The sequence below is a fragment of the Gobio gobio genome (assembly GCF_949357685.1).
Source record: "Gobio gobio genome assembly, chromosome: 20".
NCBI classification, from domain to species: domain Eukaryota; kingdom Metazoa; phylum Chordata; class Actinopteri; order Cypriniformes; family Gobionidae; genus Gobio; species Gobio gobio.
In genome coordinates this window covers 3,316,035-3,333,543 of record NC_137113.1, presented here as the reverse complement: position 1 = coordinate 3,333,543, position 17,509 = coordinate 3,316,035, and the positions used below count along the sequence as shown (strand labels likewise).

Below are 17,509 nucleotides of genomic sequence, written 5' to 3'. Positions count from 1 at the left end.
AACATTCCTGCATGTGTCCGATGGTTTTATAATGTTTAGACCCTGTTGGCATTACACACACACACAGATCAATGTAAGTCTATCTGCCACAATGTCCTTTCATTCATACTAAATGACATGTGTATTTAACGGAAGGGATGTAATTAGGTTAATTCGGTTAATCCAAACCTTTCCAAACCTGTCAATGACACCAAAAGTAATTGGTTCTCTTGTGTCTTGTGACCAATCGCATCGCAGCACGAGGAGATTTGAGAGCTCAGATTTTCACCCAATAATCATGTAAATGTCTGGTTTATTTGACTTGTGCTTTTATAACACGTCTGTGGTGCATTTTGGGAGCTCGATGGCATCTGTGTCCATTTACCTTCAGAGAAAGAAAAAATTAATGTTTATTTTTAACCCCTTACACCACACAACAGTAATCTGAGCGTAAAGGGTTCAAATCAACATCCTTCCTTCCATCCTTCTGTCCATCCAGAGCGTGTAAGAGTGTGAGAATGTGAGAGTGTGAGAGTGTAAGAGTGTGAGAGTGTAAGAGTGAGAGTGTAAGAGTGAGAGAGTGTGAGAGTGAGAGAGTGTCAGAGTGAGAGAGCGAGAGAGTGTGAGTGTGTAAGAGTGAGAGAGTGAGAGTGTCAGAGTGAGAGAGCGAGAGAGTGTGAGTGTGTAAGAGTGAGAGAGTGTGAGAGTGTCAGAGTGAGAGAGCGAGAGAGTGTGAGTGTGTGAGAGTGAGAGAGTCAGAGTGAGAGTGTGAGTGTGTTAAAGTGTAAGAGTGAGAGAGTGTCAGAGTGAGAGAGTGTAAGAGTGTCAGAGTGTGAGTGTGTGAGAGTGTAAGAGTGTAAGAGTGTGAGAGTGTAAGAGTGAGAGAGTGTGAGTGTGAGAGTGTGAGTGTAAGAGTGTGAGTGTGTGAGAGTGTGAGTGTGTGAGAGTGTAAGAGTGAGAGAGTGTGAGAGTGTGAGTGTGTGAGTGTAAGAGTGTGAGTGTGTGAGTGTGTGAGAGTGTAAGAGTGTGAGTGTAAGAGTGAGAGAGTGTGAGTGTGAGAGTGTGAGTGTGTGAGTGTAAGAGTGTGAGTGTGAGTGTGTGTGAGTGTGTGAGTGTGTGAGAGTGTAAGAGTGTGAGTGTAAGAGTGAGAGAGTGTCAGAGTGAGAGTGTGAGAGTGTAAGAGTGAGAGAGTGTGAGTGTAAGAGTTTAAGAGTGTGAGTGTAAGAGTGTGAGAGAGTAAGAGTGTGAGAGTGTGAGAGTGAGAGAGTGTAAGAGTGTGAGTGTAAGAGTGAGAGAGTGTGAGTGTGAGAGTGAGAGTGTAAGAGTGAGAGAGTGTGAGTGTAAGAGTATGAGTGTGTGAGAGTGTGAGTGTGTAAGAGTGAGAGAGTGTGAGTGTGTGAGAGTGTGAGAGTGTGAGAGTGAGAGAGTGTGAGAGTGTGAGAGTGTGAGTGTGTGAGAGTGAGAGAGTGTCAGAGTGAGAGAGTGAGTGTGTGTGTGAGTGTGTAAGAGTGAGAGAGTGTGAGTGTGTGAGAGTGTGAGAGTGTGAGTGTGTGAGAGTGAGAGAGTGTGAGTGTGTGAGAGTGTGAGAGTGTGAGTGTGTGAGAGTGAGAGAGTGTCAGAGTGAGAGAGTGTGAGAGTGTGATGTTTTCTGCAGTGAATGTTGAACTACAGTAATCTTTGAGTTTAAAGGACTCCTCTAATGAGTGAGGGCTGGACTGATCCTCCAGATGACCTCTGACTGACGCACCTGCTCCTGGGTAATGTAATGACCATCTCTGATGTAATCTCAGTCTATTCAGACGAAAAACAGATACAACCACACAGACAACAGGCCTATCTCTCTCTCTCTCTCTCTCTCTCTCTCTCCTGAGGCATCACAGGGTTGTGTGAGATCACTCTTCACCTTTATGAGCTCACTGATGTGTGTAATGTGTGTGTGACGTCAGGTGACCCCTGAAACACCGCATGTTCCGTGCTGATGGTCTAAACTCTCTCTCTCTCTCTCTCTCTCTCTCACTCTCTCTCTCTCTCTCTCTCTAACTCACTCTCTCTCTCTCTCTCTCTCTCTCTCTCGCTCTCTGTGTGTGTGTGTTTCCAGTCCTAAATCTGTCTGTCACAGCCCAAGAGACGCTTCCTTCCACCCCAGTCCATCAATAATTCATGCACACAGGGTCCAAGATTATGACAAATGTTCAGCGCATTTTGCATTATATGTTTTGTTCCTATGATGATGGGACTATGCTGCTGTTTTTCATTATGGCTCTATAAAATACATTTGATATTTTCTAGGGATGCACCGAATCCAGATTCTTGGGGTTCGGCCGAATACCGAATCCACTGGTTAAGATTCGGCCGAATCCGAAACCGAATACCGAATCCACTGGTTAAGATTCGGCCGAATCCGAAACCGAATACCGAATCCTACTCCCATCCGCAGTCCATTATCACAGTAAACACATTAATGAAGTAAACAACGTCCACAGCAGTGTAGGGATGCTATTGACCATTAACTGTTTTGGTCAAGTTTACTAAAGTAAACATTGTCGTGTATGTTCTTCTCGACGCTATTTCATGATGGTTTATAGAAAAATTACCCCGAGTTGTCCTCTGTCGTTTCAAAGAACAACCCAACGGAGAGCGCAGGAGGCGCGCGCTAGGGTTGCGCCACCATCGTGATGCCACGCTCCCGTTGCGAGTCTGTTGTGTGTGCGACACACTAATCCTCTTCTATAGTATTAGTTAAACTAAAAACTTAGCAGGGATTGTTCTGTAAATTAAATTGAGAATGTAACTAATGCATATGCTATTTTAAATACTGTAGTCTATGCCAGATAGCCTATATAGCCTACATTTTGAAATCATTTGAGGCTGAAACATCCATAAGCATGCGTGTTTATTTTAGCACTTCCGTCAGTGAAACAACACAGCCTGTAAAACAAAAACGATTTTCAGTAAATAATGGTAACCTCAAGAATATATGAAAATTAAAATATTAGTTAGAAAAATATTTGATTCATACTATTTCCCCGCAAAGATGCGTCATATACCGCTCTGCGCTTTGAGAGGAATGGGACACTGAATAAACACCTTCTTGAATATCTTCGTCTTCATATGTTCTACTGATGTTGCAAAGCAACACTTGTTGTAAAATGTCTGAAGAGCGGATTTTATTTTCCACAGGGTCAAGACATTTAGGCAATCTTTGATTATTCACTGCCAGAGAAAACGAAACTAAAATCACCGGCGTGTGTGAAATGCGCTATTCAAATAAACCAAACTTGACGCGCCTTACCAAGTTTAATAACAAGAACAAACTGTGTTAAATAAAATTTGAAGTAAAAAGGTATTCGTCTTACAGTGTTTTTTATACTTTCCCACAGTAAAGGATGTGAATAGTTATAATAGACTTAATTATAAGCAAACGAAAGGAAGTAACGTTTATAATCCCCTGCGAACATGGCGACGTGAGTGAAGATTTGGGATAAGAATGATTGAGATGTCCATGTCCATTGGGATAAAATGGACTAGGCCTATTGTTCAAATTCACGGAAAATCGAGTGACCATATCCAGATCGAAAACAGAATGAAAAAGTGCTCTCTGACCATTATTTCCTTTCTAGGCTAAACAAAGCTTTGTGCTTCACTCCTGTGGTAATATTCACGTGAAACAGCATTCACATACAAAACACTGGGTTAGTAAAATAACGAAGTAATTTTTTTTTTTTAAAGTAGAAAATAGTATTTATGTAAAGAGACATTAAAATAAAAAGAGCTCAACTCTTAAGTGGAAGGAACCTATTTTTCCCCCTCACGTGCAAACTAGCGGATGAGGCATTATTTGGGTTAGTAAAAATAACGAAATTATGGTTTTAAGAGAATAGTATATATGTAAAGATATATAGTATATTATCTACCTATTTACCTAATTCCGGTTCTTCAAAGCTTACGGATTCAGTGTATTTTCGTTTTGTCATCTTAATTTGGTAATTATTTAAGTGAAAAATATTTAGTGTAGGCCTATATATTTTATTAATTTTATTTATATTTTATCTGATCTATAGATCTATAGGCTGTTTGCACAGTAATATAAAATACTTTTTGGCTGCTGTCTGTAGATTCCTTCATGCACAACTCGTATTCTCTCGGATGTTTCATATGCAAATGTTTTAACAGCGGCTGTTGTTTAGGGTCCTTGTCATCACGAGACAAATCGGCATTGCAAATTGAACGCGTAGCTCAACTTGAATCGCCTTCTTTTGACTTAAAGTATACTGCCACGTTTTCTGTTCATGAGTTCAATTTTCACTTTCAGCAGCGGCGTCATTACGTTCGACCAGCGGGGCGCGCATAGTGCATGCCTAGGGTTCGGGTTCGGTGGAAATAAATTCTGAGGTTCGGCAGAAACCGAACCCAGTCAAAAAGCCCAATATTCGGCCGAATCCGAACCCGAACCCTGGATTCGGTGCATCCCTAATATTTTCCCAAATTCTGTGTTTTCCCTTTCTGCATTTGGTTTTAATGGTTGAATTAAACTGTAATAATCAAACAGGAAGTCCAATCAATTGAATTCATCAAACTGTAATACTATGTTTTATGATTTAATACAAATTTATTATAAATTATTATTCATTTATTATCAAAAATGATGGTAATCAAATGAATGCACAACAGAGGTTTACTGTTTAAATTAAAAAATTGTGTGATATTCCGAAAAAAAGTACATTGTTACTATTATTCCTTATTATATTATTATCTACTGTATAACTGATATAATATAATATATTTCTGACATAATTCCTTCAAGTTAAAAACCGCTGCAGCATATTTATTTATATTTTTAGAGAACTAGGCATATCTGAATTTAAAAGAGCGCCCTACTCACATACATTGGAGTAAATTGATCAAATGGTCTCATTTTACAGAAAACACTCTACATTTTAACACAGTGGTGGAATATTGCATATATTCTATTGTATTTATTCACAATTTTATGATAAACACATATAAAAAGTCATATTTTTATATATTTTTTAAATGTGAAAATCTTTAAATTTGAACCTATTTGGTCTATGTCCCTGCAGAAAGTTTCTGTTGATTCCACTAGGTGTCAGTAAACAGGGTGAAAAATAATTTTCTTGATATCTCCTTCCAAAAAAAAGTTATTGAGATTATTCTGTCCAAACTATAACCATCTGCATTGATTGAAGCCAGCCGCTGGAAAATAGAAAAGAAGGCTCCGCCTCCTCAACTTTGTAAAGGGAGATCTCAGGCTCTGATTGGTCTAGAAGCAAGATTGACGTGTCTATAGAGAGCTGAGATACTCCGCTTTTTTGACGTATGACGCAATACGTGATGATATCACCAACAATCGTGGCTAACAAAGACAATCAAAACTAAGGATAATAAGAGTATTTGTCTGCATCGCATGTTTTGATCTGGACATCGGTGACATATTACAGTGTCGATTGGCCATGCATGCTCACAGACATGTGAAAATAGTCTCATTTTGAAGAAGACAACCTAAGGAACGAGCTGATATAGCGTTTGAGGCTAGTAGCTCCACAAGGAGGAAGTGATCCGAACAGGAATATGACTCATGTGTTTGCTTGTTCAAAGGAGTCATTTCCATCTTCGTGATTCTTTTGAAAGTAACGTTTCTGTAAAGTGTTGGATCGGTGAAATAAACTGCACAGTGAGAGCTTTCATTTGATATATGACTTGTCTATTTTTGGTGAGTTTGTGTGATATAAATATGAAATCTTATATTATTCATATGATTTTCTCAAGGGGGTTGAATTCAAACCTTCAGAGTTGAAGTGGTTAAACAGAACTTTTATTTTGGCGGGCTGTGGTGAAGAGCTCTGAGTAAACTAATGATTTAGGTTATACGTCTTGAGGTGAATGATTAGCATCGCTTCCATCAGTGTCAGATTATCATATAAAGGTTTATTCACACCACACACAAAACAAATCGCTGTCAAAAAGGTCCAAAACCGGAATATATTCGTCAAGTTAAAGAAAAAAACTGATTTACTCACAGAAGTCACTGATGTACCAAACAAGCAATTAATCGTGCTTGGCATGAACAATATGATTTTAACCATGTATTATACTCAATTAGTCAGCTATTTTATTAACTCAGCATTCACAAGTTGGTGTGTTAATATTTCATGTGTCTCTAATGAGATGCACAGTGATAACATAAGAAATATACTCACTCAGAGGAGTCGATGAAGTAAATCACTAAAGCGCCGATGCTCAGAGCGAATACGAGTACCACCTGAAACACAAGACATGTCTGTTACTTTACATCAAACTCCATGACCTCAGTGTGCAAAAACAAAGAAAAACTGGGTTTATAGTAGAGCTGTCAAAACGATTAATCGCGATTAATCCAAATAAAAGTTTGTGTTTACATAATAATAACGTGTGTACGGTGTATATTTATAATGCATAGATAAATTATATAAATATACATACATGCAAATATTTCTTGCATGTGTGTGTATTTATATATACATCATAATTATACACCGTACACACACATTATTATGATTATTATATAAACACAAACTTTTATTTTGGATGCGATTAATCACGATTAATCGATTTCACAGCACTAGGCGGTCAACGTTAAAAAATGCGATTAATTCAAAATCCGTATAATTTAACACAAACATATTGCTGAAGCACACAAAATGTCATCTTTAAAGGGTCATAACACACACACACACACACACACAGTTTGTGCCAGTCTGGTGTTAATCTTGAGTATCTGTAGAGTCGTGTTGATCCTTCATATCTCCCAAGAGTCTTTAGTTTATCAGATTTTTAAAAGACAGAAACACTGCACGATTCTTTCAGAAAACAGCCGAGCTCGTGGAGGCGTGTAGTGGGCGGAGCTAAAGAGTCACACACACACACACACACACACACACGCACCCACATCATGGCATTATCCGATTCTTTCAGAAAACAGCCGAGCTCGTGGAGGCGTGTAGTGGGCGGAGCTAAAGAGTCACACACACACACACACACGCACCCACATCATGGCATTATCCCGGGATAACTCTCGATTCACTATATGTTGGTGTTCACATTATATGCATTTACACGCCGATTGCCAACAAAACACACACACACACACACACACACACCTACACACACTCCCTGGATAACTCTTGAGTGTGTGTGTGCTCATCCAGGAGAAGTGCCCATATAAGGAATTCCGCCCTTTATGATGTCATATAGGGCCATACTCGAAAAAAACTTTCTGAAACTTGTTTGAATCCTGAAGGAGTGTGTGTGGCACAGAAATACTCGTGTTTTGAAATGTTGTCCATGTTTATCATGAGAATCAACTCTTAAACAGTGTGAATAAGGCAGAATGCATGAAATGGCATTAGACCCCGGCTTTAACGTAAATTTAGGTCAAAGTAACACAAAATAAACATCTTCAACAAGATAAATGAAATGCTAAGTTTCAAGACAAGTATGCGATTAATCGAGGTTAAAAATGTTAATGTATCGAAAGCCCTGGTTTATAGTAATGCACTTACAAAGCAAGTCTAGTCCAGTCATTTTAGAGAAAAGTGCATCTTCAAATGCTTATATTGAGTTTCCCATGATCTGTGAAGGGTCTAAACTACTGGTCTTATATTTGACGTGCATTGGACCTGGAATATTCCTTAAACAAGAGCATTTCCATAAGATAAAGAGGTCATGGGGAATGAACCATAGTTTTAAATCAGTAACCATAGTTTTTATTGATTTGCCTGTAAAACCTCCGTGAAACGCTGTGTGTGAGCCTCCGGCTGAACTGGGACTCATTAGTCGGCACGTCCTGCTGGCAGAAACCCATTTTAATCTAAAGATCCTGATGAGATTTTGGCCAGGAATTGGATGGTGTGTAAACATCAAGCCACCGAGGACAGGAAGAAACCACTTAGCAAACATCAGAAGCCATCTTTAAAGGAACATTTCAGATCAAATGAGCATCCTGTCATCATTCCCTCACCATCACGTCCTTCAGAACTCGACTCCTGGAGCACAAAGAGATGTTTAGCAGAATATTCACGCCGTTCAAACTCCAAACGGGGCAAAACACACCACGAACGTATGAAATATGGCCCTCCTCACTATATGAGGATGAACTTCATCAGCATTTTATCATTATATTTGAGAAATACTATCGTCAGACACTCACTCGTCAAAACAAAAGCTCAGTTTAACTTGTAGTAATTGTGACAGAAATATATTACTGTTGTAGAATTTAGCTACGTCTCAATGTAATAATAATACTAACAATAATAATAAAGTATTACTAAAACTTAATTTAAGGAATAATCAAAAGTTTTCCTTCCATGTTTTAATGTTAACAGTAAAGCTCAGTTGTGCAGAACTTTGTTTGATAATTTTTTTGTTAAATTTTTTAGGATTAAAAGATAAATTAAATTAATGTTTTATGCCTTCATTTGATTGGCAGAAATGATTACAATATCAAAATATTATAAACTCCAAAAATATTAAAATCTTGCAATTAATCGCGATTAATTACAGAACAATTTGAATCGATTCACAGCACTAATATATTTGTTTTTTATAAATTAAATTATTAGACATGATTATTAAAATTTTATTAAACCATTCAAATAGAATAAAAATAATTAAATGGAAATAAACTTTATGTCATTATTTCGATTTGTTCAATTTAGTGAGTCAATTTTTACTTTTTATGTGGTAATTTTGACTAGATATTCCAGAATTTCGACTTCTTAATTTCTACTTGTGTCATAATTTTGTTTTAGTATGTGATAATTTTGACTTTATCCTAATCATGTGTTGTTAAGTCTGACGGGTCATGTGACACTGAAGACTGGAGTAATGATGATAAATTCAGCTTTGATCACAAGAATAAATTACACTTTACTATATATTCACATATAGAACAGATGATTTACATTATAATAATATTTCATAATTTTGACAGTATTTTTGATCAAATAAACGCAGCTTTGGTGAGCAGAAGAGGCAGAAAACCTTCTGAACGGTAGTGTATATTTCATTAAAAAAAAATAATAATAATAATTGAATAGTGAGTCTCATTATTTATTCATTTAATGAGCATGAAAAACGCATGAAAAGATATCTATTCAAATGTAAACCTATGTTGATTTTGCACCTCAGTTCAGCGTTGCATGGAGGAAATGAAGGAGTGGAGTCACATGAGGGCGAGTAAATAAAGACAGATGTTTGATTTTCTGAGCGCACAGAGAACAGGTCACAGTAAAGCGGTCGCGGGCAGATCTCGAGGAAACGCCGCTGACCTAATCTTCCTCTCGCTGTGTGTCTCTCATGCATTTTGAATGAGCAGGTAGATTATTTTCCATGAGGGGAAATGCCATTGTCTCTAAAGCATTGAATCACTCATACTGAGAAAACACCTGCATGTATTTTTAATGGCCACTCACACACAGGAGCGTCCCGGTTCTGAGTCCAAGTCAAAACATGCCATCAAACGACACCGAACCCAGACCAACGCCGGGCCTGTGGTCTGATTCATGCGTGCTCATGCTTTGACACGTCTGTTTCCATGGTAATCGCAGCGCTTGGGCTTCGTTTGACCAGCAGAGGGAGCGAGTGATGCTCGCAAACAAAACAAGACAAACCAAGAGTTCATTCAAAACCAGGATTTCTCAAACGAGTTTATGGGGCTTGTGTGTTAAAGAGGCCATTTTGTGTGTTTTCTGGCTGTACTAGAGCAGGTTTTCCTGCTTGAATGTTGATCATTTCCTCATATTCTCCAGTGTTGCGGCTCCTCTCTTCCCAGTCTGTCAGTAACGCTCTGTTTACTTCCTGTCTCCATGAAGCCCCGCCTTCTGACAAGCACACTGTGCTCTGATTGGTCGGCTGGAGCAGTGTAGAGTTGGACAAAGTACACAACTACATTACGTGAGTAAAAGTAAAAATACTGTTGGTTAACTATTACTCCATTACAAGTGAAAGTTGTAAAGATAGATTTTTACTTAAGTAAAAGTACAGAAGTACTTGCTTTTAAAAGTACTTAAGTATCAAAAGCAAAATCATTATTTTATTATTGTTGCATTGTTGTATGAATGCACACTGCTCCATCATGGTGGTTTGGTCACTGGCTTAGTCCTGCTCCATCTGACATGCTTAAACTCATTTAAATACTTGCTTAAAAGTTACAAAACTCTTATCAAAGTCAAAATCATACTAGAAAAGAAAGGTTTCTACATTGTGTTTATTTGACAGGATTATGTAAAAACATATTTCTGAAAGGACTTCAGTTAACTTTATTAGCCGCTTTTGCATGCTAACTAACATCATTGTGGAACGTTAGCTATGCGTTAGCGCTGTATCCACAAAGCTACGGCAACTTGGCGGGTAAATCTATAAAAATCATTTGACTAATCATACTTCATACCAGTGTTAATTTTGACAGCAAATCTTGATTTAGTTTTAGTGAGTCTTTTGACTATAACATTTTAGGCATCTGAATTGTTTTAGTTTTAGTCTTGTTTTAATTGACTATAATAAGATTTTAGTTTTCAATGGATTAAAATTCAGTACTTGTGGTCTGGCGTCTGAGAGGCAGCTTTCTGTGTGCACTTGCGTGTTGTCGCACTTTTTCAGACTTATCCACGTCTGCTCTTCTGAATTTTAACTTTTAAGTATGACCATGGTTGCGCGCACTGCGTCTGTCACCTTCTATTTTGCCATCAATTTATTGGTGTTCAAAAAATAATTGGAAATCATTGAACTTCATGTGATCCTACAAGAGTGATTACTGATAGGCTGTCTGCAAAAAAAAACAAAAAAAAACAATCAAATTTAAAGAAAACAAATCATCCACTGACTTTCAAAGCGGCTACGACTTTCTACTTCGAGGACCTTGATAGAAATGTAGTGGAGTAAAAAGTACGATATTTGTCTTTCAAATGTAGTGAAGTAAAAGTTTTCCTAAAAAATAATACTCTAAGAAAGTACAGATACTCAAAAAGTGTACTTAAGTACAGTACTCAAGTAAATGTACTTAGATACTGTCCACCTCTGGTGTTGTGATTGGTCAAGTGCTTTCCAAGTAAATGTCACGTCCCTTTTTTTCAAGCGTGGTTTGTGTCTAAAAAGCAGTCCCTCCAGAAAAACGCAATTATGCGATCGCATGATTTAATGCATAATCAGCCAAAGTCCACATATTTATGCGGAAGCCGCATTTTTTCAAATACGCCGCACTTTCGGCCCGTAAATTGACTATTTCCGCGTGCAAAATATGCGGGGCTAGCTTGATTTCATAATCCCCGCATTTTCGTTGCAAAAAAGTCATATATATTAGCAGAAAGTTGAAAATTTTTCATTTACTTCACACAAGAGCCGCCATTTCCCCTATTGCCATGGGAACGTTTTGAAGTGACGTAATTACCCGACGTGAACGTCATCAAAAAGCTGCAAACCCCGTGGAGAAACCATAGATATCGCTGAAACCATGATGAAACATGCAAATTCACATCTGCCAACAAAAATAACAGCAAAAGACCAAAGCAAAGCAGTTTCCCGGTGCTGACAGATTTCAAAATACAGCATCATGAAGCTTCGAAGCGTTATGAATCAGTGAGTCGATTCAGCGGTTTGAAGAGTTTTGAATCAGTGAGTCGATTCAGCGGTTTGAAGCGTTATGAATCAGTGAGTCGATTCAGCGGTTTGAAGCGTTATGAATCAGTCCATAGTCGATTCAGTGGTTTGAAGCGTTTTGAATCAGTCCATAGTCGATTCAGCGGTTTGAAGAGTTTTGAATCAGTGAGTCGATTCAGCGGTTTGAAGCGTTATTAATCAGTGAGTCGATTCAGCGGTTTGAAGCGTTATGAATCAGTGAGTCGATTCAGCGGTTTGAAGCGTTATGAATCACTGAGTCGATTCAGCGGTTTGGATCGCCAAAGTCACGTATTTCAGCAGTTTGACAGGCAATCCGAATCATGAATCGACTCACTGATTCATAACGCTTCAAAGCTTCATGATGCTGTTTTTTTTTAATCGGTCATCACTATATAAGTCGTTATTTAGGGTTTTTTTTGCGCACAAAAACTATTCTCGTCGCTTTATAAAGTTATTGTAGAACCACTGTAGTGAGATGGACTTTGTAACGACGTCTTTAGTGTCTTTTAAGGGTCTTGAGAGTGAACCGTGCATTGTGCCAATGGAGGCCTTTCAGAGCCATCAGATTTACACTAAAATATCTTCATTTGTGTCTGAAGATGAACGGAGGTCTGACGGGTGTCGAACGACATGAGGGTGAGGAATTAATGACAGAATTTTCATTTTTGGGTGAACTAACCCTTTAAGAGATTGCACTTTGTGCATTGGAAGCACTCAAATGTCTGTTTTGTAGCTACCTCTGTAAAACAGGAAGTTATTTATTCATTTTTTCAGAAGTTGTAGCATATTTCTTTTGTAAAGCTACAGAACTTGTTTGACTCAATGTTTTGTAAATTTGAGCCATGTGTTTATTAAGGTCTTCAATAAAACAAGATGAGAACTTAAATATTCCCAGAACTTTCTGTGATGTAGTGCTTTTTTTCTCTTTTTCATCAAACCGCAGTTTTTGCAAGTTCCCGGAATTTTTTCGCATAAAATTGCATAAATATCCCGCATTTTCCATCGCATTTTTTAAGAAAATGTGCCGCATAATCACAACATTTTTGCTCGCAACAATCACAAAAAAAAGCTGCATTTTTCTGGAAGGACTAAAATAGAAATATCTTCTTACTTTTAGAAATATCACCTGGTGTGACAACTAGCCCCGGTGTCCCGTATAATGTATAAAATCTGACTCAACTATGTGAATAATTCAGAATTTGAATGCCCGATCTGATGTATAATGTACGAGTGAGATGTGTGTCCAACATGAGATTTAATCTGCCGGTCTGAAAGTGAAACTCTGTTTGATTTCTAATCGCTGACTGATATCTAAGACACTGAGAGTTTGACAACAGTGGAAGAGGAGAGGAGGCGATCTGAACTGCTGTCACACAGAGCGTTTACTACAGCTTCAGGGGTCAGAGGTCGTGCCTCGTTTCAGTAACCGTAAGTCGGAAACAACTTCCATAAAAATAAATAAATAAAATGCACAGGAGCACTCAAGAATGCTTTCACTGCCACTGTGTGTGTTTGTCCTTGAGTGAGGAACAAGGGCAGGAGACGTATGTGTGTATGTGTATGTGTGTGTGTGTGTGTGTGTGTGTGTGTGTGTGTGTGTGTGTGTGTGTGTGTGTGTGTGTGTGTGCATGGCTCTATTTCCACAGAAGAGATGAGTGATCGACTGTCACTCACGGCTTCATATTTCATTATCACATATCAGGGCTGAGACCAAATGGTCACATTTTGCCCACAGTGCCCAACTGATAAGAGCGGCCATTTCTGTTCCATATGAGAAACGGCATCTCGTTCGAGCTCACACACGGACCGATCCCGGTCACATGACACTAGGTGCGTTTACATGGAGCACTGTAATCGGTTTAAAAGTCCAATCCGAATAAAAATACTCCATATAAACACCTCAATCAGAATAAAAATGGCCAAACCGAATGAAATTGTAATGGGTTTGAGAGGGGTGGGATAAACCTTTTCATGAACCGATCAAACGAAAAATTCCACCATGTAAACGATCTGATCCGATTACTTTGAGTGCACGTCTTTCTGTGACGTGATATACAGCGCGCGCCTCCTCAACTGAAGAGCGCGCGCCGCGCTCACACCAGGCTAATGTTGACAAGAGATGAAAGTTCATTTTTCTGAGGTATTAAACGTTTTATTTCGTAACATGTTATGAACATGATGTTGGAATAATGACACAGACATAGCCTGGCTACACCATCTCATCTTGACAGCATTTGTCCAAGGCTTCAACTGCGCCTGACAGAATAATTTATTTTTCTGAGGTGATTCTTACACTTTACGACAAATAATAAATAGATTTTTATAAAACTGTACAAGTCCTGGTGGCCGTTGAGAGCTGCCATTTCAACGGGGAACATTCAAGCTACTCCCTGTTTCTCGTTAGTTTAGTTAGCTATAAAAAAAAATTCAACAACTACTTCAAATTGGTTAAGTAACATTACCCACAGTCTACTTTAATTACTTTTGTTAATATTTATACCTTTGTGATTATGGTGTCTTTCCTTAATCATCTGAAATATATATGTTTAGTACTACTAGTAATGATGCTGAGCACGTCTTGAATGCTTCATTCATGTTTCACCGTATATCCTATGTTTTTATTAATAATTTGAGTGCATTTTATTGTTAATTTTGTGTTTTTCAAAATAAATGAATTGAATTCATTTTTGATTCCGCATTCATCATTCACAGCTGTTGAAATAGCCATTGTATAGGACATAAATTAGGTTAAACTACTGCATGTCCGCCCACAGAAAAATAAATAAATATAAAAATTACCAACACAGAACTATTGATCCACGATACGTAACGAATCTGAGGCGGCAGACTAACTGTGTGCGCATGTCACAAAATGATTCTGACTGAAAGTCAGCACATGTAAACACCAGATCGGTTTAGATAACGTCTCATGTAAACAGTTCACCGAATCTTTCAATCGGAATGATTTCAATCGGAATGACAAAAAAGTGCGCATGTAAACGTGGCTACTAACACACAGAGTTACGTTCGACACTCTGTTATGCTGCATTCACACCAAACGCAAATAGAGCGTCAAAATCGTCTAGTTTGACACGTGAACATTTTGAATCCATTCTCGCGTACGCAGCGAATTGGACGCGCGTATAAATCGAGCGTTTGAAGCGAAATAGACGCGCGTTCCAGGCGCTCCAGGAGAAATATGTCATAAAACACCACTCTGCCTCTTTTCATTTTCATGAAAAATATATATTAAGCATTAATAGCCACACAAATGTGGTCCAGGCAACTCCTACATTATCTTCACTGCATGTGTATTTAAATATCCTTAAAAAATAAAGTAATGAAACTTCTCTTTGCCCTCAGTCAAAACGATTTGGCAGACAACATTTTGATTTTGATGCTCTATTCGCGTTTGCTGTGAACGCAGCATTAGAAATGTCTACTTCTTAAAGGAACACACACTTTCTGACTCCCCTAGAGTTAAACAGTTGAGTTTTACCGTTTTTTAATCCATTCAGCCGATCTCCGGGTCTGACGCTAGCCCTTTAGCATAGCTTAGCATAGATCATTGAATCTGATTAGACCGTTAGCATCTATGACACGACGCCGACCAAGTCTATCGTGCATCCCTAACGCATATACAATATTGTTCCTTGTGTACTGTAACTGATCAATTCCACCTTAAGATGTTAAAAATGTCAAATATAAAGATTTAATTGAACTCCAAATTAAACAATTGACCAATTGATTTCTGAGGTCAGAGCTGTGGAAACGCTCGGGGAGTGAAGACACACTCTTAACACCTGGACACACACTTTTTCTTCACACACACACCGTATTCTAGCCATCTAAGTGATCATGGCAGGATGTACACACTACGCTTAGGGTCACTCTCATTCTTGTTTAGTTTAAGTACTAAAACTGAACAAATATGTGTGTGGTAACTTTACCAATTTCCCCTTTAGATGCGCAGTTCTTGACCAAAGAAGCTGCAAAGTGGACCAGACTGAATGTATATAACCGCTCTGAAGGCTAATAAAGGTTGAGCTCATTATTAGGACAATGCTTGACGCTGCTTCTCTCAGAAATGTCAGTGCGTTTAATGGGTTGAATACGGCAGACACAGAGTCACCAGGGGCCTGAACTTCCCTTCATCTGTCAACACACGGAGGAATGATGGAGGAGAGAGAGAGAGAGAGAGAGAGAGAGAGAGAGAGAGAGAGAGAGAGAGAGAGAGAGAGGGGTATTTACAGCGCTTTGGTGAATTATTGAAACACCTCTTCATCATCATCATCATCCTCCTCACATGCGCTCTGTAAATGAGTGGCTGTATGAAGAGCGGGAAATGTCACAGATCTACTGAAGTGCTTTGTGAAGGACGGAGAGTGTTAGTCACTGCTCGTGCTTTTATTATAAATGATAAATGACTGTGAAACGCTTTGAGAACTAACAGTGTGACCTCATGATTGGATAAACAGACATACATATAATATTAATGTATGGACAGCTTCTGAATCATAGCCCCTTTTGAATATGGACAATATGTCTAAAAGATATTTTCAATCATAGATTGAAATTGACGTATTCATGATAAATCACATTGAAAGCATTTGATAAACGTTATTTGACATCCATTCGGTTCTGTGTGATTTCTCTGAACAGCCAAAACAGTGAAAAACTGAATAAAGCAAAAACTAAACTAATATAAAATAATATAAAATAACAAAATAAATTAAAATCAAATAAAAAAATTATTGCAAATGGCACGTTTGTACTGCTAAAGCAGTGCAAAATATAATAAATCAAAAACTTGACTAAACCAAACAAACCTAATATAAAATAATACATTTAAATTTAAATAATAAATGAAAAAATGAAAGGCAGATGACACGTATATATTTCCAGAGCAATGCAAAACATTAAAACTAATCTAAACTAAAAAATAGTAGTATAATATAAATAATAAAATAAATTACATTTATTACCAAATTTATATTACCAAAGCAGTGCAAAATATAATAAAACTAAACTAAACTAAACGTAACTAAACTAATCTAAAATAAAGTAATATAATATAAAATAATAAATACATTTAAAAAAATTATAAATTAAAAAATTAAGAGCAGATGACAATTATATATTTCCAAAGCAATGCAAAACATATTGAAACTAAACTAATCTAAAATAAAGTAATATAATATAAAATAATAAAATAAATTACATTATTTATTTATTTATTTTTAAATTAAGAGCAAAAAAAAGCTAATAAATAAATACCATATTAAAATGCACATTTGAATTATACCAAAGCAGTGCAAAATATAATAAATCAAAAACTAAACTGAAATAAACAAAACTAAAATAAAATTATATAAAATTATAAATACATTTTAAAAATTATAAATTAAAAAATTAAGAGCAGAGGATACATATATATTTCCAGAGCAATGCAAAACATATTAAAACTAATCTAAACTAAAAGAAAGTAATATAATATAAATAATAAAATAAATTAAATAATATATATTTTTTTAATATAAAATATATTATTTTATTTTTTTAAATTAAATAATATATTTTTTTTTGGTATATTACCAAAGCAGTGCAAAATATAATAAAACTAAACTAAACGTTACTAAACTAATCTAAAATTAAGTAATATAATATAAAATAATAAATAAATTAAAATAATTTAAAAAGCAAATGGCATGTTTGTATCGCCAAAACATAAAAAACATAATAAATCAAACACTAAACTAAAATAATACATTAATTAATTAAAATTAAAATAATAAAATAAAAATTAAGAGCAGATGACAGGTATAGATTTCAAAAGCAATGCAAAACATATTAAAAC

At 36.9% G+C, this 17,509-nt stretch overlaps 1 protein-coding gene across 1 annotated transcript in view; it reads right to left on the bottom strand.

Annotated features, from left to right (window-relative positions):
• Positions 1-17,509, bottom strand: part of kcnma1b (potassium large conductance calcium-activated channel, subfamily M, alpha member 1b) — a 195,746-nt gene that overhangs the window by 121,510 nt on the left and 56,727 nt on the right. The window contains 1 exon segment of the mRNA XM_079846150.1: positions 6,198-6,259. Coding sequence (XP_079702276.1) covers positions 6,198-6,259 — 62 coding nt within the window.